The sequence below is a fragment of the Bufo gargarizans genome, chromosome 2, assembly GCF_014858855.1.
Source record: "Bufo gargarizans isolate SCDJY-AF-19 chromosome 2, ASM1485885v1, whole genome shotgun sequence".
NCBI classification, from domain to species: Eukaryota; Metazoa; Chordata; class Amphibia; order Anura; family Bufonidae; genus Bufo; species Bufo gargarizans.
In genome coordinates this window covers 596,458,937-596,482,472 of record NC_058081.1, presented here as the reverse complement: position 1 = coordinate 596,482,472, position 23,536 = coordinate 596,458,937, and the positions used below count along the sequence as shown (strand labels likewise).

Genomic DNA, 23,536 nt, shown 5'->3' with positions numbered 1-23,536 from the left:
TCGAGCCAACCAGCTTGCCCTACCAGAGCCCAGATTGCTGCCAGGTTCTGCGGGACCACCGGCTCCATTTGTTATTGTGGCTGATAAAGGGTTTGCTTTGTCACCACATGTCATGCGGCCATTCCACAGACGCAACCTGGATGACAGCAGACGTATATTTAACTATCGGCTGAGTCGAGCACGTCGGTATGTTGAATGTGCATTTGGAATACTGTCACACAAATGGAGAGTATTACTGTCATCCATACAGATGTCGCCGGACAATGCCACCCTGGTTATTAAAGCATGTGTGATCCTGCATAACTTCGTCAGGATTCATGATGCTCCATCAGAAGTTGATGAATTTGCACCTGGTACTTCTTCATCATCTGGAGTGTTGGACCAGACCCTACATGGATGACCTGGAACAGCAGGGCTTGCAGTTCGGGCTCTCTATGAGCAATATTTTTCAAGTTCTGAGGGAGCATTGCCGTGGCAGATGGACGTAGTTCATGGCAGACTATGAAGTGTCTGGACTCTGGTCATCTTAGTATTTTTTGTTTTCTAGTGATTTTTTTGAGTTATTTGGGGGGGGGGGGGTTCTATGTAGATAGTGTAGGGACTCACAAGACAAAGAGGACCCTTGACGTGGGCTGGGGTTAAAATGTAGGCCCATTACACAAAATTCTCTATGTTGTCAATGAAGTTCAATGATAACATGTTAGTGATCCAATTTTTCTTTTGGGTGTACTACAATAACCCTCTAATACCTCTAAAATATGTAATGTTGTAATAGGTTTGTAGAGTTATCAGACATGCAATGATATTATTTGAAATCGTAACACATCTTTTCTTTCTTTACGCAGGCAGAGGATTTCCCACCGCTGTCCAAGGTCCTACCATTTCAGTTGATGTCCGCATCTTTTTTTACAACAATTGGCTAGCAATCCATGACCCATATGTATGTTTGGATTGCAGCTGAAATGATCGCCCTGCGGCCCTCCAGCTGTTTGCAAACTTCATTGCCCAGCATGGCTGCACATCCTACAGTTTAAATTATTACATGCCGGGATGAATAGTTTGTATAGTAAAGTTGTAGCCCATCAGGTTGAGCCTAGATGTCAAAGAATATATGCCCTGTCCTTGTTGTATGTATGTGTATATTCAAATAAAGACTTTGTACAATATTTGCACTGTATGCATGTGATCAAATACATTGAAAGTATAACCTTAGAGATTATAGTGAATGATTGAATAAAAGTCGACACATAGAATGTTTTTTTGATTTTTTTAATGGTAATTAAAACATAACCAACAAAAATATGGCTTTCGATTCATCTTTTTAAAACAACAAAATGTATAAATAATAACACAAACAAATTATAGGTTGAAAAGTTCCTGGGTAAAAGGACCTTGCCCCTGGTGATGAGGGGCAGCCACATGACTTTGGGGTGGGTAGGTGACTGGGCCAGGTAAACTTTGTTGGGGCATAAATGGCTGCTCCTGGGAAAAAAGGGGCTGTGAAGCTGAGCTGGGTCTAGCATGTTGAGGGACCATGCTGTGCCCTGGTTGTGGTTGTGGGCATAACCTGAAAGCTCGGTTTTTGAGGTTATCCACACAACACACAACCTCATGTGGATCTAAAGGGGTTTTGAAAATTGTGAAAAACGATGTTATTACATCCACAAAGAGGGTTTGCTTATAAGCGGGCAGCTCTTTAGAAAGATGAGCAAGCCCGCTTAGCATCCTCTCCTCACTCCCTTCTAAAAGTCTCTGCCGCAAATACTCAAGCACCTGAGTCTGTACCTGTGCCTGAGCATTTGCGGCAGAATCAGGGTTCGGAGGTGCCACCCTTCTCCTGTGTGACTGTCTCCTTCGGGGCTGGGGACTGGATTCGAGGGCTCTAGATGGTCCTTCCAGAGCAGAGGACTCCTCCCTCTCTTCATCTGGCAGCTGCTGGACAGGTTTCACCTCCTGCTCCCCAGGACGAGGGGAGTCCTGCCCATACGCTGCCTGGTCCGACTCACTGCTGGTGTTGCCAGTTTCCCTCTGTGGCTCCAGGCTGTCAACAGTGCTGTGGAAAGAGAGATAATTTGAAACAAACCATGTGTATATATGAAGTGTCTAATAATTATAAAACATATTCCCAGCACTCTCAGCCACAGAGAGCATCCGCTAGTCAGCAGTCTTAGCACCACCACTCATGGCTAGCTGTCCCCTTGACATTTAATATAGACTATTCCTACTAATGTTTATGCACTACTGTTATATGGGCCATTAATGTTTAGTGGAGGATAAAGACATTATATAATTTGAACATGTATTGGTACACGGTTTCCAATAGCCATATGCTGATTTGCATACGTCAAGCTCAGTTTTGGTACTGCCAGTGATGTACTGTCCTTGTCAACAATATGGTAGTGCCTTCCTCTGAGCAATTGTGACCACCTGGCAAATGGACCGACACTTATGGATGCTCCTTAGCGCACTTCTCAGCTGTTTAAAGAATGTCTTCTATTTGTGCAGGTCATGTCAGTATTTTAGCAATGCAAGATGGTAATATTATTGTAGCATGGTGTAGACAAGGGCAGTATAGTACTTTACACATACCAAAGTGAACCAGGCATGTACAAACCAGGTAAAGTTTCTGGATAGCCTTTTAATAACAGGTCTTTTCCCATCTCAAACAATGGGGGCATTGTCTTATAGGTGTGTGGTCCCAATGCTGGGACCTAGACCTATCCAGAGAACAGAGCCCTGAAATTGAACGACAGCACACTGCACATGCGCAGCCACCCTCCATTCATTTCTATGTGTGCGCGCTGGCTCAGCTATTGCCGTCTGCCCCATAGAAATGAATGGGAGCATGAGGCGCACATGGGCGGCACACTCCCATTCAACTTCTATATGGGAGAGGAGGGGATTAGCGCTTTGTGGTAGACGGTGGCCATGAAATCTGGGCTCCTGCATTCCCAGCGCTCCCCGATCCTTATCGATATAGGTGCGGGTCCCAGCGGGACGGACCCACACCTATCAGACAATGGGGGCATATCCTTGCGATATGCCCCCATTGTCTAAGATGGGAAAACCCCTTTAAAATACATTACTTTCTCGTATGTTATAAATGTATAACTAAAATCTAAGCCAGAAGCTAGGTTTAATTTTTCATGTACAGTATAAATTACAAACATGACAAAATATAAATATACTCTTGTCCTCACATCCAGCACTGGCCTCAAGAAGTTCAGTTGCCAGGTGTATATACAGTGATACCTCGGTTCACGAACGCTTCTGTTCACGAACAACTCGGTTCACGAACAGAAAAGTTCATAAAAATATGCTCCGGTTCACGAACTCCGCCTCGGTTCACGAACAGGAGCCGCGGCCATTTTAATGCTATTTCCAGGCTGTCACATGGTCGTGACTTCCTGTAGGAAGACCGTGGAGAGAAGAAGAGACACAGAAAGAAGTACTGTGAGTACTCTGCAAACATTTTAAGTGCTTTTTGGTGTGCTTTTTAGCACATACAGTACTGTACAGTTCACTGGACACCCAATATGGCTCCCAAGAAGCATAGTGGAAAAAAGAAAGTGCGGAGCAGCAATGAAGGTGACAAGAACAGGAATGCAGGTGACAATGTGCAAACTGGAAATGCAAGTGACAATGTGCAAACTGGAAATGCAGGTGACAATGTGCAAAGTGGAAATGCAGGTGACAATGTGCAAAGTGGAAATGCAGGTGACAATGTGCAAAGTGGAAATGCAGGTGACAAGAATGTGCAGCGCAAGCATGGTGGCAAAAAGAAAGTGCAGAGCAGTAGTAAAGGTGACAGCAAGGTTGTGAAGAAAATAACCATTGAGCTGAAGAAGGAAATTATAGAAAAGCATGACCGTGGTATTCGTGTGACTGATCTGGCCTCGGAGTACAAGATGGCAAAGTCAACAATCTCGACTATTCTGAAAAACAAAGCCGCCATCAAAGGAGCTGATGTTGCAAAAGGAGTAACAATGTTAACCAAGCAGAGGACGCAAGTTCTGGAAGAGGTGGAAAAACTTTTGTTGGTGTGGTTGAATGAGAAACTGCTGGCAGGTGATAGCATTAGTGAAGCTATGATCTGTGGGAAAGCCAGGAAATTGCACAGTGATTTACTGCAAAGAAGCCCCTCTACAAGTGCAGCAAGTGACAAATTTAAAGCCAGTAGGGGGTGGTTTGAAAAATTCCGCAGGAGAAGTGGCATCCACAGTGTGATTAGACATGGTGAGGCTTCCAGTTCTGACAAGGCCACAGCAGAAGCCTACAAGTTAGACTTTGCGGAATTCATGAAGACAGAAGGATACGTCCCTCAACAAGTGTTCAACTGTGATAAAACAGGGCTCTTCTGGAAAAAAATGCCGAACAGAACCTATATCACGCAGGAGGAAAAGGCACTACCAGGGCACAAGCCCATGAAGGACAGATTGACCCTTTTGCTGTGTGCGAACGCAAGCGCCGATCTAAAAATTAAACTACTACTGGTGTACCATTCTCAGACCCCTCGTGCATTTAGGGAACAAAATGTGAACAAGGCCAGACTGCCCGTCATGTGGAGAGCCAATGCCAAAGCTTGGGTCACAAGGCAATTGTTTATGGAATGGCTGCACGAGGTGTTTGCACCCACCATCAGAAAATATCTCTCTGATAACCAGCTGCCTGAAAGGTGCCTTCTTCTGATGGACAATGCCCCGGCACACCCTCCAGCCTTGGTGGATGATATGGATGCTGAGTATGACTTCATCAAGGTAAAGTTCCTCCCCCCCAACACAACACCACTTCTGCAGCCCATGGACCAGCAAGTCATCTGCAACTTCAAGAAGCTGTACACAAAGGCGCTCTTCACTAGGTGTTTTAATGTCACTGAAGAGACGTCCTTGACTTTGAAAGAATTCTGGAAGAAACATTTCAATGTTGTCCACTGCAATAACCTCATTGACAAAGCCTGGGAAGAGGTCACTCCCCGAACCCTAAATTCAGCCTGGAGGAAACTGTGGCCAGAATGTGTCGCTGAACGTGAACATGACTTTGAAGGGTCTGATGCAGAGGTAGTGGAGGAAATTGTGTCCATGGGCAAGAGTATGGGTCTGGACGTTGATGGTGCTGATGTGGAAGAGCTTGTTGAGGAACATAGGGAGGAGCTGACCACGGAAGAACTTTCTGAACTCCACGGTGAGCAGCAGAAGGCACTTCTTGAGGAGCATTCCACTGAGGAAGAAGAAGAAAGGGAGGAGGTTAGCAGTGATGCCATAAAATCCATTATGCAAAAATGGAATGAGTGCCATGATTTTTTTGAAAAGCACCACCCCAACATAACTGTCGTGAACAGAGTGCTAAATCTCATGAATGATAATGTGGTCTCTCATTTCCGGAGGGTTATGCAGCGCAGGAAGAGACAAGTGACATTGGACAGATTTTTCAGACAAACTGAGCCTGCAGCTAGGAGACAAAGGAGAGAGGAAACCCCTGAAGGAGATCCCCCTGATGTCCTTATGGAGGGGGACTCTCCCTCCAAACAATAACTGCCTCCCACCTGCCTTCCTCCATGCCAGAAGTCATCTCAAGCAAGGTTAGTGTCCTCTCTTTATACATTACTATACTGTACTAATGTGTATTGTAATTTGTTTCATATTTTTGTGCTTCAAAAACCCCCCAAAAAAGGTCAGCACGGATTAACCGGATTTACATTGAACCCTATGGGAAAATGTGCCTTGGTTCGCGGCCAATTCGGTTCGCGACCAGAGTCAGTTCACGAATTAAGTTCGTGAACCGAGGTATCACTGTATAGGGCTTCTTTCGGCGCCCACCCTCGCCACTATGTCCAAGGCCCTGCACGCGTTCCCGCCGGTACTGGTCTCGGCAGGACTGCCAGCGGGTCTTCACACGTTGGACTGTAGAAATATGACATAACAAACTTTCAATAGGATTATATAGATACGCAATGATAACGGCACATAGAAAAGACAAAATACTAAAACATATATTAGCAATGCATTTGAATATAAAGGGCTTTAGGCCAAAAGTTGTTAGGTATCATTTATTAAAGTATGGGACATTCATAAAAACTGTTTTTATAATATTTGTTGTTTAAAATAAATGACGCCATAATCTTGTTACCCACATTTTTTTATATAGCGTCATACTGTTATTGTCTCAATGGTTACAATAAAACCATACAACCCATCTGCAGTGACCATGCTTGCACAGTACAGGTACAATAGCGGATGTATCCAAGCTATACTGTTACCAGCCAAATGATCGCGTCGCACGTTTTCACAATACTAACCAAGCATGTGCACTACTGATGTATCGCAGGGTTGGTGTAACCACGGACACGTGACAGGGATTTAAATGTTTAAAAAGTGTTTTATATACAGGGACTAAATATATGCAGATATACTGCTGTTTATTAAGAATCTACAACTCAAAGCATGTCCAGACATAATATAGCTACCGGCTTACAGCAGGCCATGATGGAAATTATACTATCCCTACAGCAGGACATACCACAGTGGTCAAGGCTGCTGTCATCAATCACTAAGTGACCAGCAATAAAGCCTTTTCATTCCAAACAGAAAAAAAGGTTGCTTTATATATGGAAAAAACAGTTATTGCATCAATCATTTACATGTGCATTTTACAATGCATTAAAATATATCCGTAGTCCCCCAAAAGATTACTAATAACGCATACAAGGACGGTGATTAAAACCGATTGTTTGAAACTTAATACATACTATTACCTTACCTAATTTTCGGCGTTTGGCAGAATTGCCCTTCTCCCACTCTCGGGCCAACATCTTCTGGGTCACCTCATCCCAGCCACGCTCCTTCAACATTTTATCATGGTATTGATCACACCGGGTGTCCCAGAGCTGGGGGCGCTCTTGGATCAAGGCCAGAAGCTTTCCAACATCCATCTTTCCTCTTGGTTTGCAGCCAAGCCAGACAGGTTCAAACCGGTTTCAGCACCTGTACTTGTGCTCAGCCAAAGTTTGGCAACCAGAAACACATGGCCACAGTGGGCTGGGCCTAGCATTTGTTATTGACGGATCCGCAAAAAACGGATGACATACGGATGCCTTCCGTATGCATTCCGTTTTTTTGCGAACCCATTGACTTGAATGTAGCCACGGAACGTGATTTGCGGCCAAATATAGGACATGTTCTATCTTTCAACGGAATGCAAAAACGGAAATACGGAAACGGAATGCATACGGAACAGATTCAGTTTTTTTGCGGAACCATTGAAATGAATGGTTCCGTATACGGAACACAAAAAACGGACCGCAAAACGGACAAAAAAAAAACGGTAGTGTGAAAGAGGCCTTAGGGACAGACATTAGGGATCCACACGTGTTGCCCCCTACCTCTATCTATCAGCAATGGCCCTCAGCAGCTCTATTCTGTGTTTGTCCATGTGTTTATTGGTCCCCTGCAAGGGATCTGTATTTAATGATCTTTAACCACCTCCCGACCGCCTAACGCACCGATGCGTCCGGGAGGTGGTTGATTTGTTCCTCCTGGACGCATCGGCGCGTCATCTCGCGAGACGCGAGATTACGTCACAGACGGCCCGCGCATGCGCATCGCGGGCCGGCATTTCGTAGCCAAGTATTTCGTCAGCAGCCTGCCGGCCACGATCATTGGCTGGCAGGTTGCTGATTTTAAAAAAATCCAATCAGCAGCCATTTAACCCCACATATTAGTAAATATGATGGGGTTATATGGCTGCTGTGCTCCTCTGCTCCTTCTTTTGGTCGGTTGGTTCCAGCAGAGGAGCACACATCACTGTGAGTACCCACTACACCACATACTAGCCCCAGATCACCCCAATTAACCCTTTGATCACCCCTTTGATCGCCCCTGTCAATCACTAGTGAAAGGAAAAAAGTGATCAGTGCAAACTGTCACTTTTTTTTTTCACTGGTATTGACCGTTAGGTTTCAGTATAGTTTAGGCCCCTTGGTTAGGTAGTTTAGGGATCGGTTAGCGCCCAGCCCACCGCACCGCAGTCCGTTATTCGCTGATTAGCGTATCGCTAATCAGCATTTGTACTTTTATAGTATCTGGAAGTGATCAAAACTGATCACGGTCAGATCTATAATAGTACTAGTGTCACTTTAGTTCTCCCTCCACCCAAAACGCAGTGTTTGCCCGATCAGGCCTGATCGGTCGCCCACACGTGTGTTCGCCCACGCCCGCCCCACCGCAGGGACAAAGAAATTTTTTTTTTGATCGCTGCACATTCACTTTACACGCACTGCGGCGATAAAAAAATCAGTTTTGATATTTTTTATCAACCGCAGCGGCCTCCGGTACTTCGCTAGCCTCCCATTTGTAAGACAGGCTTGCTTTTTTTTTCTTGGGTAGTCTCAGGGAATACCCCTAAATTTAGTTGCCCACATATCTAACAGGGGGTATTCTTCTGAAGAGGCCTACAGGCTTCTGACCCAGTCGGATGAGGAGTGGGAACCCTCATCTGATGAATCCAGCGGGTCAGAATACGAACCTGTAGAAAGCAGTGGCTCTCTGACCCAAAGTTCGGACGAGGAGGCTGAGGTCCCTGATAGCAGCAGGCGTACCCGGCCCCGTGTCGCTAGACCGCAGGTTGCGCAGGATCCGCTTCAAGAGCAGCAGAGTGGGGCTGGTGCTGTCGGATTACGTGGTGAGGCATACACCAGCAGCCCAGCCCTTCCTGGACCTAGTACCAGCACTGCCGTAGAACATGGTGAAGTAGCGAGCACCAGAAGGGCAGTTGAAGCTGGTACGGTGGCACGTGCAGTAGTGACCCCGTCGCAGCCACCGCAAAGACGTGCCCGTAGAGCCCCGAATCCCAGAGGTGCTGGCAAACCCTGATTGGCAGTCCCCAACTTCAGCCGCACCTGTAGTTCCCCCTTTCACCGCCCAGTCTGGAGTTCGGGTTGAGACAGCTCAGATCGGTTCGGCCCTGGGATTTTTTGAGCTGTTCTTGACTGCGGAGCTCTTAGACTTAGTTGTGGCAGAGACAAACCGGTATGCCACACAATTTATAACCGCTAACCCGGGAAGCTTTTATGCCCAGCCTTTCCGGTGGAAACCAGTCCAAGTTTCCGAAATTAAAATTTTTCTGGGCCTCCTCCTCAACATGGGCCTGACAAAAAAGCATGAATTGCGGTCATATTGGTCCACGAACCCGATTCATCACATGCCCATGTTCTCTGCTGCTATGTTCAGGACACGATTTGAGACCATCCTGCGTTTCCTGCACTTTAGTGATAACAGCACCTCCCGTCCCAGAGGCCACCCTGCTTTTGACCGGCTCCACAAAATTCGGCCCCTCATAGACCATTTCAACCTGAAATTTGCAGATATTTATACCCCAGAGCAAAACATCTGCGTAGACGAGTCCCTTATACATTTTACCGGGCGCCTTGGCTTCAAACAATACATCCCAAGCAAGCGCGCCCGGTATGGGGTCAAATTGTATAAGCTCTGTGAAAGGGCCACAGGCTATACACACAAATTTCGTGTCTATGAGGGAAAAGATCAGACCCTGGAGCCGGTCGGTTGCCCTGACTACCTGGGGAGCAGTGGGAAGATAGTCTGGGACTTGGTGTCACCCTTATTCGGCAAGGGGTACCATCTTTATGTGGACAATTTTTACACAAGTGTGGCCCTCTTTAGGCATTTGTTTCTAGAACGGATTGGCGCCTGTGGTACCGCGCAAGCTAGTCGCGCGGGCTTCCCCCAACGGCTCGTTAGCACCCGTCTTGCAAGGGGGCAGAGGGCCGCACTGTGTAACGAAGAACTGCTCGCGGTGAAATGGAGAGACAAGCGTGACGTTTACATGCTCTCCTCCATTCACGCAGACACGACAATACAAATTGAGCGAGCAACCCGTGTCATTGAAAAGCCCCTCTCAGTCCACGACTATAACCTTCACATGGGAGGGGTGGACTTCAATGACCAGATGTTGTCTCCGTATTTAGTTTCCCGCAGAACCAGACGCTGGTATAAGAAGGTGTCTGTATATTTAATTCAATTGGCTCTGTACAATAGTTTTGTTCTCTACAGTAAGGCTGGGAGAACTGGATCCTTCCTCAAATTTCAGGAAGAGATCATCGAGAACCTCCTGTATCCAGGAGGTTCCGTGGCCCCATCCACCAGTGTAGTTAGCCGTCTACACGAGCGACATTTCCCCAATGTCGTTGCTGGTACCTCAACCCACCCGTCACCCCGAAAAATATGTTGTGTCTGTAGCAGGAGTGGAATAAGGTGTGACACCCGCTATTTCTGTCCTGACCACCCTGCCCTATGCTTAGGGGAGTGTTTCCGAAAGTACCACACACAGGTACACCTAGCATAGGGATCATCTCACCAGGATAGGCACACAGGGCTATTAGGGCCCATTCACTCACAGCTGCTGCAAACGTCTCCTTTCACATGGGACAAAGTGCATAACGCACTTCGCCACATCTTTGGGCGATTTGCGCTTTGCACATTGACCCATGGGGAAGGAGAGGTTTGTTCTATAAAGGTAAAAAAACAAACAAAAAAAAAACACCAGTAAGCAAACACGTTAATGTTTAGTTCAAAAAGTTAAAGTTACATGTTCTGTTCCAAAGTTAATAAAATTATTGCGTTGTGGCCTGGTTTTTTCTTTTTTTTTTTTTTGTCTTTTTACCTTCCAGGTGGACCAACCGATCTACTAGCTGCAGCACCGATGTGCATTCTGACAGAAGCATTGCGCTGCTGTCAGATTACACGCAAGTCGGTGTATGCGGCGCTGCAAGACGGGATTTTCTCCTCTGCAGTGACAGATACGTTTGCCAAGGCATACGAGCTGAGGAGGAGGCGGCGTTCCTATGCTTTGGCAAACACTTTGTATATATATAAAAAAAAAAAATAAATAATCCCGGCAATGATTTATTCATCCACATCGATTGATGCGAATGGAGAAATCTGGTTTGCCAGGGCATACGAGCTAAGTGGGTATGGCTGTAGGGCGGAGCTCCTATGTCCTGGCAGACGCCTTTCCCCTCCATTTTTTTTTTTTGGCAGAGATTTTTTCATCCACATTGATCGATGCGAATGAAGAAATCTGTGCCGTTCATTTTTTTCTTTCAGCCCAGAGGCTGAACGGAAAAAAAAATCTCATTACCTGTATGCTCAATATAAGGAGAATAGAAGAAACTCCTAATGCTGACCATACATGTAATGATTGCGGAGACCCTCAAATGCCAGGGCAGTACAAACACCCCACAACTGACCCCATTTTGGAAAGAAGACACCCCAAGGTATTTGCTGAGGGGCATATTGAGTCCATGAAAGATTGAAATTTTTGTCCTAAGTTAGCGGAAAGTGAGACTTTGTGAGAAAAAACAAAAAAAAAAATCAATTTCCGCTAACTTTTGCGAAAAAAAAAAAAAAATTCTATGAACTTGCCAGGCCCCTCATTGGATACCTTGGGGTGTCTTCTTTCCAAAGTGGGGTCACATGTGGGGTATTTATACTGCCCTGGCTTTTTAGGGGCCCTAAAGCGTGAGAAGAAGTCTGGGATCCAAATGTCTAAAAATGCCCTCCTAAAAGGAATTTGGGCACCTTTGCGCATCTAGGCTGCAAAAAAGTGTCACACATCTGGTATCGCCGTACTCAGGAGAAGTTGGGGAATGTGTTTTGGGGTGTCATTTTACATATACCCATGCTGGGTGAGATAAATATCTTGGTCAAATGCCAACTTTGTATAAAAAAATGGGAAAAGTTGTCTTTTGCCAAGATATTTCTCTCACCCAGCATGGGTATATGTAAAATGGCACCCCAAAACACATTCCCCAACTTCTCCTGAGTACGGTGATACCAGATGTGTGACACTTTTTTGATGCCAAGGTGGGCAAAGGGGCGCATATTCCAAAGTGCACCTTTCGGATTTTGCAGGCCATTTTTTACACATTTTGATTGCAAAGTGCTTCTCACACATATGGGCCCCTAAATTGCCAGGGCAGTATAACTACCCCACAAATGACCCCATTTTGGAAAGAAGACACCCCAAGGTATTCCGTGAGGGGCATGGCGAGTTCCTAGAATTTTTTATTTTTTTTGTCGCAAGTTAGTGGAATATGAGACTTTGTAAGGAAAAAAGAGAAAAAAAAAAATCATCATTTTCCGCTAACTTGTGACAAAAAATAAATAAATTCTAGGAACTCGCAGTGCCCCTCACGGAATACCATGGGGTGTCTTCTTTCCAAAATGGGGTCACTTGTGGCGTAGTTATACTGCCCTGGCAATTTAGGGGCCCATATGTGTGAGAAGTACCTTGCAATCAAAATGTGTAAAAAATGGCCTGCGAAACCCGAAAGGTGCACTTTGGAATATGTGCCCCTTTGCCCACCTTGGCAGCAAAAAAGTGTCACACATGTGGTATCGCCGTACTCAGGAGAAGTTGGGGAATGTGTTTTGGGGTGTCATTTTACATATACCCATGCTGGGTGAGAAAAATATCTTGGTCAAATGCCAACTTTGTATAAAAAAAATGGGAAAAGTTGTCTTTTGCCAAGATATTTTTCTCACCCAGCATGGGTATATGTAAAATGACACCCCAAAACACATTCCCCAACTTCTCCTGAGTACGGCGATACCAGATGTGTGACACTTTTTTGCTGCCAAGGTGGGCAAAGGGGCACATATTCCAAAGTGCACCTTTCAGATTTCACCGGTCATTTTTTACACATTTTGATTGCAAAGTTCTTCTCACACATTTGGACCCCTAAATTGCCAGGGCAGTATAACTACCCCCACAAGTGACCCCATTTTGGAAAGAAGACACCCCAAGGTATTCTGTGAGGGGCATGGTGAGTTCCTAGAATTTTTTATTTTTTGTCGCAAGTTAGTGGAATATGAGACTTTGTAAGAAGAAAATATAAAAAATCATCATCATTTTCCGCTAACTTGTGACAAAAAATAAAAAGTTCTATGAACTCACTATGCCCATCAGCGAATACCTTAGGGCAGTGGTTCTTAACCTGGGTTCGATCGAACCCCAGGGGTTCGGTGAGTCAGTCTCGCGGGTTCGGCTGCCGGCCCTGGAGGGGCGCTTTGATAGGTGGCTGCCACAAGACAGGAAAATATTTATTTCCTGTTACTCAGACTCCTTTTGCGCCCGCTGCGGCTCATGATCAGAAGAGCCAAGCGAGCGCAATGATTTTGCTTCCGACATGACGTCATATCCGGCGGATCTAGTGACTGCACAGCATGGTTGCGACGGCGGCATCCTATCCCTCCTGCACACAGACATCGGCATCACTGAGCTAAGCTGACCTGTTGTACTACAGGTAAGAGTAAAGGGGCTTGGAGGACCTATTGTGTATTGTATTTAAGGGGTCAGCATTGTATTGGAGGGGGGTTAGCAGTGTATTAGGGGAAGGGGGTTAGCAGTGTATTAGGCAAAGGAGGGATCATCAGTGTATTAGGGGAAGGGGGGATCATCAGTGTATTAGATAGTGGAGGGGGGGGGGCAGTAGTATATTAGGCGCAGTGACTTATGGGGCTGACATAGATTTTTTTTCCAGGGCTGCTTTGTATCCCCAGTCCGGCCCTGGAGGTCAAGACACACACCCGACTCACCCCGCTTGTCCATCATTGGCTGCAGGTGATCACGCAACATCGCTTGGCCTATCCCTTCATACTAACTATGTCTAGCAAAAAAAGAAAGTGGTCGGACGAATATGTACAATATGGATTCACATGTATAACGGAACGTGATGGGAGTCAGCGTCCTAACTGTATGATGTGCAATGCCAAGTTGAGCAATTCTAGTCTAGCACCGGCAAAACTAAGAGAACACTTCCTTAAGCTGCATGGAGATGGAAAATACAAGAACACAACGCTCGCTGAATTCAAGGTGAGGAGAGCCAGATTCGATGAAAAGGCTAGTCTGCCTGTTCTCGGCTTTGTACCCATCAACAAACCGATCCTCATAGCATCGTACGAAGTTGCTTACCTGATCGCAAAGCAGGGCAAACCCCACACCATTGGTGAAACACTCATAAAACCAGCTGTGTTGAAGATGGCGAATATCATGCTGGGAAAAGCGGCTGAAGTTAAGTTATCCCAAATTCCTCTTTCAAATGACACCATCAGCGACAGAATAGAGGACATGAGCAAAGACATCTTGGCTCAAATAGTTATAGATCTGATTTCAAGCCCGGCAAAATTCAGGCTTAAACTCGACGAGACACAGACGTCTCCAATCTAAGCCAGCTTGCAGTATTCGTGCGCTATGTGAAAGACGACGTGATAAAGGAAGAGTTTTTATTTTGTAAGCCTCTTACAACAACAACTAAGGCAGCCGATGTGAAGAAATTTGTGGATGACTTCTTCAAAGACAACAATCTTTCGTGGGATATGGTTTCTGCAGTTTGTTCGGATGGAGCTCCAGCCATGCTGGGAAGAAAGTCTGGTTTTGGTGCGCTAGTGAAAGCCGATGCACCACACATCATTGTTACGCATTGTTTTCTGCATAGGCATGCATTGGCAACAAAAACCTTGCCTCCAAAACTGGCAGAAGTATTAAAAATTGTAGTGGAATGTGTGAACTATGTGCGAAATAGTGCTCTGAGGCCCCGCATCTTCAGGGAGCTGTGTAAAGAAATGGGATCTGAATTTGAGGTACTTCTGTACCATTCCAACGTTCGGTGGTTATCCCGGGGACAGGTGTTGAATCGTGTTTTTGCCGTGCATGTGGAATTAGCCCTGATTTTGCAAGAACACCAACATTGTCATGCAGATTGCTTCAAAGATTCTGAGTTCATTCTTATTTTAGCGTACATGACTGATATCTTTGCAGCTCTAAATCATCTCAATCAACAGATGCAGAGCAGTGGAGTCAACATCATCGAAGCGGAAGAAAACCTGAAGGCTTTTCAAAAAAAGCTACCGTTATGGAAACGCGAATAGAGAACGATAACTTCGCAAACTTTCCCCTGCTAGACGACTGTGTAAGTAAGATCGAAGATGTATCTGGAATCGGAGACATTTCTGTACCCACAGAACTGAAGCAAGCAATTGCCACGCACTTAGATGAGCTTGCAACGTCTCTTGATGGATACTTCCCTACAAGAGAGTCATATCCAGCATAGGTGAGACAGCCGCTCACATTTAGTGTTGAGACAACAGATGTCAATGATGAATACCTCGATGAAATCATTGAATTTCAGCAGAGCCAGGTTCAACAGCAACTCGTCAGAACAACAACGCTCTCAACGTTTTGGTGTCAACCAATGCTAACGTACCCTGTTATTGCTAAGAAAGCTCTGGAGTTTTTCATACCGTTTGTTACAACATATCTTTGCGAGCAATCCTTTTCAAGGATGCTGGACATAAAAACGAAGAAAAGGAACAGACTTTGTTGCGAAAATGACATGAGAGTGGCACTTGCCAAGGTAAAGCCGCGCATTTCTGACCTGGTCTCTGAAAGACAACAGCAGAAGTCACACTGATTTGCAGTAAATATTCATTATTATGTTTTTATTTTTGTGTGAAAATCATGTTTTAATGGTTTTGTTCTTTGTTCTTTATGGTTTTGTTCTTTAATGGTTTTATTCACTTTGTGCACCTATGTATAATATATACCTATGTTTTGAATTTGAAAAAATCATATTTAATTTTTCCAATTAAGAAGGGTTCAGTGAATGCGCATATGAAACTGGTGGGGTTCAGTACCTCCAACAAGGTTAAGAACCACTGCCTTAGGGTGTCTACTTTCCGAAATGGGGTCATTTGTGGGGGTTTTCTACTGTTTTGGGCATTGTAGAACCTCAGGAAACATGACAGGTGCTCAGAAAATCAGAGCTGTTTCAAAAAGCGGAAATTCACATTTTTGTACCATAGTTTGTAAACGCTATAACTTTTACCCAAACCATTTTTTTTTTGCCCAAACATTTTTTTTTATCAAAGACATGTAGAACAATAAATTTGGCGAAAAATTTATATATGGATGTCGTTTTTTTTTGCTAAATTTTACAGCTGAAAGTGAAAAATGACATTTTTTTGCCAAAAAATCGTTACATTTTGATTAATAACAAAAAAAGTAAAAATGTCAGCAGCAATAAAATACCGAAGGAAAGAGATTAAGCAGGCACACTCTATTTGGGTTCAATTAAATATTTATTTAAATTAGTAATAGGATGTTAGGTTTTTTTATGTTTGGGTATATATGGTTATGAGGGTACTGTGTGAGTAATACCACTCTGAGGTAAATGTCCTGGAGATGAGGTGACAATATATAATGATGTAGATAAAAATGAAAATAAAAATAAAATACTAGTAAAATGCTCTGTGGTGAGTATCTTGGAGACAAAGTCACAGTATATAATGGTCTGGAATAAAAAAATTTGCAATAAAAACTGCTGCAATAAAAAGACAGCTATGGTAAAAAAGGCAAAAAGTCTGTTAGGTCTTTAAAGTGCTGTTTTTTGTCACAGTGACTGCTGTTTAGAGGACAGAGATAATTCAAGTAGTTGGTGAGGATGTCCTGAGTGCAGTATTAATCCTTTATAGAGATAGTTCATCAATATTGTTGCCGCTTAATCCACGGTAAGTGCTGCGCTTGTATCAGTGTTTTTATAGTATAAGCATGTATGTATCTTTGTTATACACGCTGTGGAAGGAAGCGGAGCTCTGTGCCTGGGTACAGAGATCACTTACCCTTCCTGGCGCTGGCACTGTTCTTTTCTCCTTCAGGTCGCAACTTCCTAGGAGGCTCTCTGTTCAGTAGCGTCCCTCGTGTTGCCTTGGATGCTGGGGGCGTGGCTCGCGCGTCTTGCTGAATGACGTCAGCGGCCCGTAGTAGCGGTCCTGGTCAGCGCTTGAATTTCTCTGCTGTTCGTACTCTAGTCCAGAGTAGCAATTAGTGTGATGATCCCCGGCTGCTTAAACGCGTTTCGGGACTTAGTCCCTTCATCAGTAAGTGGAGGATCATAGTCCATGTTGTGATATTTATAGGGCAGCAGTGATTAGCTTCTTTATTGGCTAATTCATTTAATAGGGTTCCTTTGTACATTAATTACTTTCATGCCCATCTTTATCTGTTTATTTAGTTAAGATTTAAAATGGTGTGAGGGATATTGGTTTTTATAGTTACTTGTATAGGCACATATACAGGTCCTTCTCAAATAATTAGCATATTGTGTTAAAGTTCATTATTTTCTGTAATGTACTGATAAACATTAGACTTTCATATATTTTAGATTCATTACACACCAACTGAAGTAGTTCAAGCCTTTTATTGTTTTAATATTGATGATTTTGGCATACAGCTCATGAAAACCCCAAATTCCTATCTAAAAAAATTAGCATATCATGAAAAGGTTCTCTAAATGAGCTATTAACCTAATCATCTGAATCAACTAATTAACTCTAAACACCTGCAAAAGATTCCTGAGGCTTTTAAAAACTCCCAGCCTGGTTCATTACTCAAAACCGCAATCATGGGTAAGACTGCCGACCTAACTGCTGTCCAGAAGGCCATCATTGACACCCTCAAGCAAGAGGGTAAGACACAGAAAGAAATTTCTGAACGAATAGGCTGTTCCCAGAGTGCTGTATCAAGGCACCTCAGTGGGAAGTCTGTGGGAAGGAAAAAGTGTGGCAGAAAACGCTGCACAACGAGAAGAGGTGACCGGACCCTGAGGAAGATTGTGGAGAAGGACCGATTCCAGACGTTGGGGGACCTGCGGAAGCAGTGGACTGAGTCTGGAGTAGAAACATCCAGAGCCACCGTGTACAGGCGTGTGCAGGAAATGGGCTACAGGTGCCGCATTCCCCAGGTCAAGCCACGTTTGAACCAGAAACAGCGGCAGAAGCGCCTGACCTGGGCTACAGAGAAGCAGCACTGGACTGTTGCATGTCATTCGGAAATCAAAGTGCCAGAGTCTGGAGGAAGACTGGGGAGAGGGAAATGCCAAAATGCCTGAAGTCCAGTGTCAAGTACCCACAGTCAGTGATGGTCTGGGGTGCCATGTCAGCTGCTGGTGTTGGTCCACTGTGTTTTATCAAGGGCAGGGTCAATGCAGCTAGCTATTAGGAGATTTTGGAGCACTTCATGCTTCCATCTGCTGAAAAGCTTTATGGAGATGAAGATTTCATTTTTCAGCACGACCTGGCACCTGCTCACAGTGCCAAAACCACTGGTAAATGGTTTACTGACCATGGTATTACTGTGCTCAATTGGCCTGCCAACTCTCCTGACCTGAACCCCATAGAGAATCTGTGGGATATTGGGAAGAGAAAGTTGAGAGACGCAAGACCCAACACTCTGGATGAGCTTAAGGCCGCTATCGAAGCATCCTGGGCCTCCATAACACCTCAGCAGTGCCACAGGCTGATTGCCTCCATGCCACGCCGCATTGAAGCAGTGATTTCTGCAAAAGGATTCCCAACCAAGTATTGAGTGCACAACTGAACATAATTATTTTAAGGTTGACTTTTTTTGTATTAAAAACACTTTTCTTTTATTGGTCGGATGAAATATGCTAATTTTTTTAGATAGGAAATTTGGGTTTTCATGAGCTGTATGCCAAAATCATCAATATTAAAACAATAAAAGGCTTGAACTACTTCAGTTGGTGTGTAATGAATCTAAAATATATGAAAGTCTAATGTTTATCAGTACATTACAGAAAATAATGAACTTTATCACAATATGCTAATTTTTTTAGAAGGACCTGTATATATATGTGTATCTAACGGTGAAAGATAAAATAAAGACATAATTGAGGGTGATTGATGTCAATTGCTCTTTCAATATGATAGTCCCTCTATTTGTTAAGTGAAACAAAAATAGTTTGTGTTGCAGGGCCAGTCCTATATATATGGAGCTCCCTAATCTATCATATTGATGACATAATTTGTGGTCTTGATGCTTCTTTGCTTTGGATACATATATTGTTGGTCCATTAAATAGGGGATCCTGCATATTTTTTGTGTTATCAGTCCATTGAGTAGAGGATCCTACATGTTTTTGTATTATGGTTTATTATCCCAAATACAACGGAACAGAAGGTCCATTAAAGTGCAGAGTTCAATTTAATATTGAGGGATAATGTTGAGGGGTGGTATGCGTGATTGGAATTTATTGGTTTTTCATCTCAGATGGTCTTGGGATATCCAATTGTTTGTATTTGTGGAGTATATTAATGTAAATATCCGTAAAGGTGGAGTTCTATGGAAATATAATTGGGGGCACTCATTGCATCGCTGGTCCGTAATATGCTAGACCCAGAGATTGCCTGGATTGTCCCCCTTTACATTTCAAGGATAGAAGGGTGTGAATTCCAAAGTGTGGTATCATGTATTCCTGGTAGTTAAATTGGGCCTTCTAGGATTTAGTTCCCTGTGTGTTTTAAAAGGCGTGATGGGGGGAAGAATGTGCTTTCCTGGGTATGGTAGCATGAGAGAGAATGTTTGATTTGGATTAAAAGATAATCTGATGTATAGGTCTGATGTAGGGTCAGTATACTGGGGAAATCTTTTATTTGGTGTATTTAGTGACTGATTCGGTTTGTTGAAACTTGGGGTACCAATGAGTATTAATTTTATCTTCTAGTTTCTTGTTTCATGTGTGTTGGTGACTGAGGGAGCGGCCGCTCCCCAAGGGGCAACCAGGAGGATTCTTAGAGACCCCACTGGTTGCGCATCGGGGGGCGGCAGCCCCCTAAAGAAAACCGAAGATCTCCATTTCTGCGTTCAATCCGTTCGGCAGGACAGAATTGAACTCAAAAATCCTCCTAGATTCTATTCTGGACATTTTATGTATAAAATTGCCTCCTCTCCAGTCTTTTTTTACTTTCTCTAATGCTGTGTATTTTAATCCGGTTGGGTCCTTATTGTGTATGAGTCTGAAATGGTTTGATACTGTGTGTTTGTCATATCCCTTTCGTATGTTTGCAATGTGTTCTGATATGCGTTTTTGGAGTGTTCGTTTTGTGCGACCGATGTATAGTTTTTGACAGGGACATTCTAGGGCATATATCACTTCTGTTGAACTGCATGTCAGGAATTCTTTGATTTCTTGTTTGTGGGAATTTATTTTAGATGTAACGCAGATGGTTTTCTTTGGAAATGATGTTGTCCGGCAGTTGTTGCATTTTCCGCATCTAAAAAAGCCTTTGATGTCTGCCCATTCTTGAATTGTTGTTGGGTGTTCTCTATTGTGTTTAATGGTGGGGGCAATTTTCAGACCTAAATTTGGAGCTTTGGTAAATGTGATGAGTGGAGTATCTGAGATAGTGGTTCCTATTATTTTGTCTTGTTTGATGTGGTACCAGTGTTCCTTTATGATCTTTTTGATTTTTTTGTATTGTGGATTGTATGGTAATATGATTCTAGGTGTTGTCTCTCCTTCCCCTGATTTTTTAATAGAATTTACAAAAAATGACTTTCTTTCCATCTTATTGACTCTGCTTAGTGACGTTTCCAGTAATTCGATGGGGTATTTTTTATCCATAAACTGCTCTTTCATCTTTTTTGCTTCCTCCATGAAGTCTGATTCTGTTGTGCAGTTTCTCTTGACCCTACGGAACTGTCCTTGTGGGATATTAGTAAGCCATGATGGTAAGTGGCAGCTGTCATATTGGATGAAACTGTTTTTGGATGTTGGTTTGTGGTAAGTGGTGCATATTAGTTTATTTTCTTCTATTGTGATTTGTAGGTCCAGAAATTCTATTTTGGAGTTGCTGATAGATGAAGTGAATTTTAGGCCATATGGGTTTGTGTTGATGGTGGTTAGGAAGGTATCTAGGTTTTCTCTACTGTCTTGCCATATGAATATGATATCATCAATATAACGTTGCCAGAGCACCAGATCCGACCCCAGTCTAGGCGCTATGTACTCGTCTTCCCATTGTGCCATGAATAGATTTGCATAGCTGGGGGCGAATCTGGTGCCCATGGCCGTCCCTTGGATTTGTAAGTAGAAATCTGTATTCCAGTAAAAGTAATTGTGGTTGAGTATAAATTCTATGCCTTTCATTATGAATTCAATTTGTTCGGGTAATAGTGTAGCTTCTTTTGTTAGTTGTTTGTTGACTGCTTGTATTCCCTGTTGGTGGTTGATGCTGGTGTAGAGTGATTGGACGTCTAGTGTTCCTATGTACCAGTGGGATTTGAATTTTAGGTTTTCTACTGTCTTAATGATTTGTGTGGTGTCTTTGATGTATGATTTAATCTTTTTTACTCTTGGTTGTAATAGTGTATCTATGTATTGTGATAAATTGCTGGTTAATGATTGTATTCCCGAAATGATGGGGCGGCCTGGTGGGTTGTCTCTATTTTTGTGTATTTTCGGAAGGCAGTACAGTGCGGGTAATCTTTGGGGCGTGTTTACTATGAACGTATATTCTGTTTCTGATATAATGCCTTCTTCTTTTCCTTTTTCACAGTATTGTAATAGTTCTGAGTAGTATTGTTCTGTTGGATTGTTTTTTAGTTTTTTATATGTGCTGGTATCTGCCAATTGTCTCATGCACTCCTTGTTATAGTCAGAGACATTTTGAATTATGATAGCCCCTCCCTTATCTGCAGGGTGTATTACTATGTCTTTTTCTTTTTGTAGTTGTTTTATTGCTTCTGTTTCTTTTCTAGATAAGTTGTTCCATTTTTTCGGGTGTTCCTTTATTTTTCGTAGGTCTCTCTCTACACATTGTTTGAATGCTGCCAATTCCTGTCCTATTTCTTGTCGTGGGTATTTCTTAGACGTACTTTTCAATGTAGTATGTTCATATGTTTTGCTAGTTGTATACTCTTTTGTTATGGGGTTTTTCATGTAGTATTTCTTTAGGCAAAGTTTACGGATAAATTTTTCTACACCTATAAATGTGTCAAATTTGTTGAGGGTGTTGGTGGGTGCAAATTTTAGACCTTTGTTTAGTAGGCTAATTTGGGCCTTGTTTAGAGTGACATTACTTAGATTAATGATGGTGTCCTCATGTTGATCTATCTGTTGTGTTTTGGTCTTGTGTCCCTTTCCTCTGCGTATCTTTTTCTTTCTCTTGCATCGTGTTGTCTTGTTTGATATGTTGGGTGATTGTCTTTCCTCTGTGTTGTTTGGTAATTCTCTCCTGATTGTTGTCTCACTCTTTTCCGGTGTTGTGGGTTGTGTTGGTGATTTGTTCTGTATTCTATGTCTTGTGATGGTTGTCTGTACCTTAGATTGTATCTGTGGTTTTGGGGGGTTGGTGTGGGAGAACGGGGTGGTCTCTGTCGAGTGTGGGGTCTGTGATGTGGGGGGGGTTCGATCTAAAAAATGATTTTGTTCTTCCAATATTTCAAATCTATTGGTCGTAATTATCGGATATTTGTTTGTTCTTTGTGGTGTTGGTTGTTGTGTGTTATCATTTCTATTTCTGTGGTTGTCCATTTCTTTATCTATAGTGTTACTATTTTGTTTTACTCTTTGTTCATTTTTTTGATAAATATTATTTCTCAATTTTCTAACTTTTTTATTCATAATTTCTTGTTCTGCTTTGTCTAAGTTGCTACAGAGTTTTTGTTGCCATGTGTTATAATCTTCATTTTTTGTGAATTTTTCCATTTTAATTCTCATTTCGTCTAGTTGTGCTGTGGTTTCTTTTAATATAGTGTTTCTCCTTTTGATAATTAAGTGCATAAGTGACAGGGAGTGTTCGTGTAATAGTGCGTCCCATTCATCATTGAATTCCCTTTCCCACAGATCTTGGGCAGGTATCTTAGTCAGTTTTAGTCCTTTTGGTACTTTTTTGTGTTCAATATATTGTTTTAGTGATTTTATCTCCCATCTTTGTTTGAGTTGTCTTATCATTAGGTGTTCTGTTCTTTTAAAAGTGTCTGACATATCAGGTTCTATATCTTCTATGTCTGTAGATTCAAAGGTATATGTTTCAGCTTTTAGACGTTTATTTTCAGCATGTTCCCAAATATTCATTTTACCTGGCTGGTGAGCTAGCGTCTAATGGGTGATGAATTTATGAGCAGTTAGAGTGGAATAGACGGCTCTACCACTTGGGTAAATGCTAGAGGTGCGGGCTGCAATAAAATACCACCAAATGAAAGCTCCATTAGTGAGAAGAAAAGGAGGTAAAATTCATTTGGGTGGTAAGTTGCACGACCGAGCGATAAACGGTGAAAGTAGTGTAGTGCCGAAGTGTAAAAAGTGGCCTGGTCATGAAGGGGGTTTCAGCTAGCGGGGCTGAAGTGGTTAATAAAAGTTACGTTTTAGGTAGTTTTCAGTGATAGCAGAATATAAAGACTAAATTCAGCAGCATGAGCTCCATCACTAACCAATATCCATAATGTCAGGGTTGAGCAACGGTCTCCTCTCAATAACAGGGTAACAGGTCCAATGATTAAAACCACGTTTAAGGGCTCAATCAACCATAGAGGAGAGAACATATCCCCATCATTTTGGGAAAGAAGGGTTTATGTTGGGGTCGTCTCCTCTTATGTTTTAGTCGCTACCGGGGAACACACTCCCCCAGGGTGTGTGGGGGAGGTATAACCCCTTAGGACATTCTACA

The 23,536-nt window shown here is 43.2% G+C and overlaps 1 protein-coding gene across 1 annotated transcript; it reads left to right on the top strand.

The window, feature by feature from the left end:
* Positions 1–3,536: 3,536 nt before the first annotated feature.
* LOC122926176 (tigger transposable element-derived protein 1-like) lies at positions 3,537–5,531 on the top strand. Its single transcript, XM_044277556.1, has 2 exons — positions 3,537–3,609; positions 3,745–5,531. Exons 1-2 carry the CDS (start codon positions 3,537–3,539, stop codon positions 5,529–5,531), a joined length of 1,860 nt encoding a protein of 619 aa, XP_044133491.1.
* Positions 5,532–23,536: the final 18,005 nt, after the last annotated feature.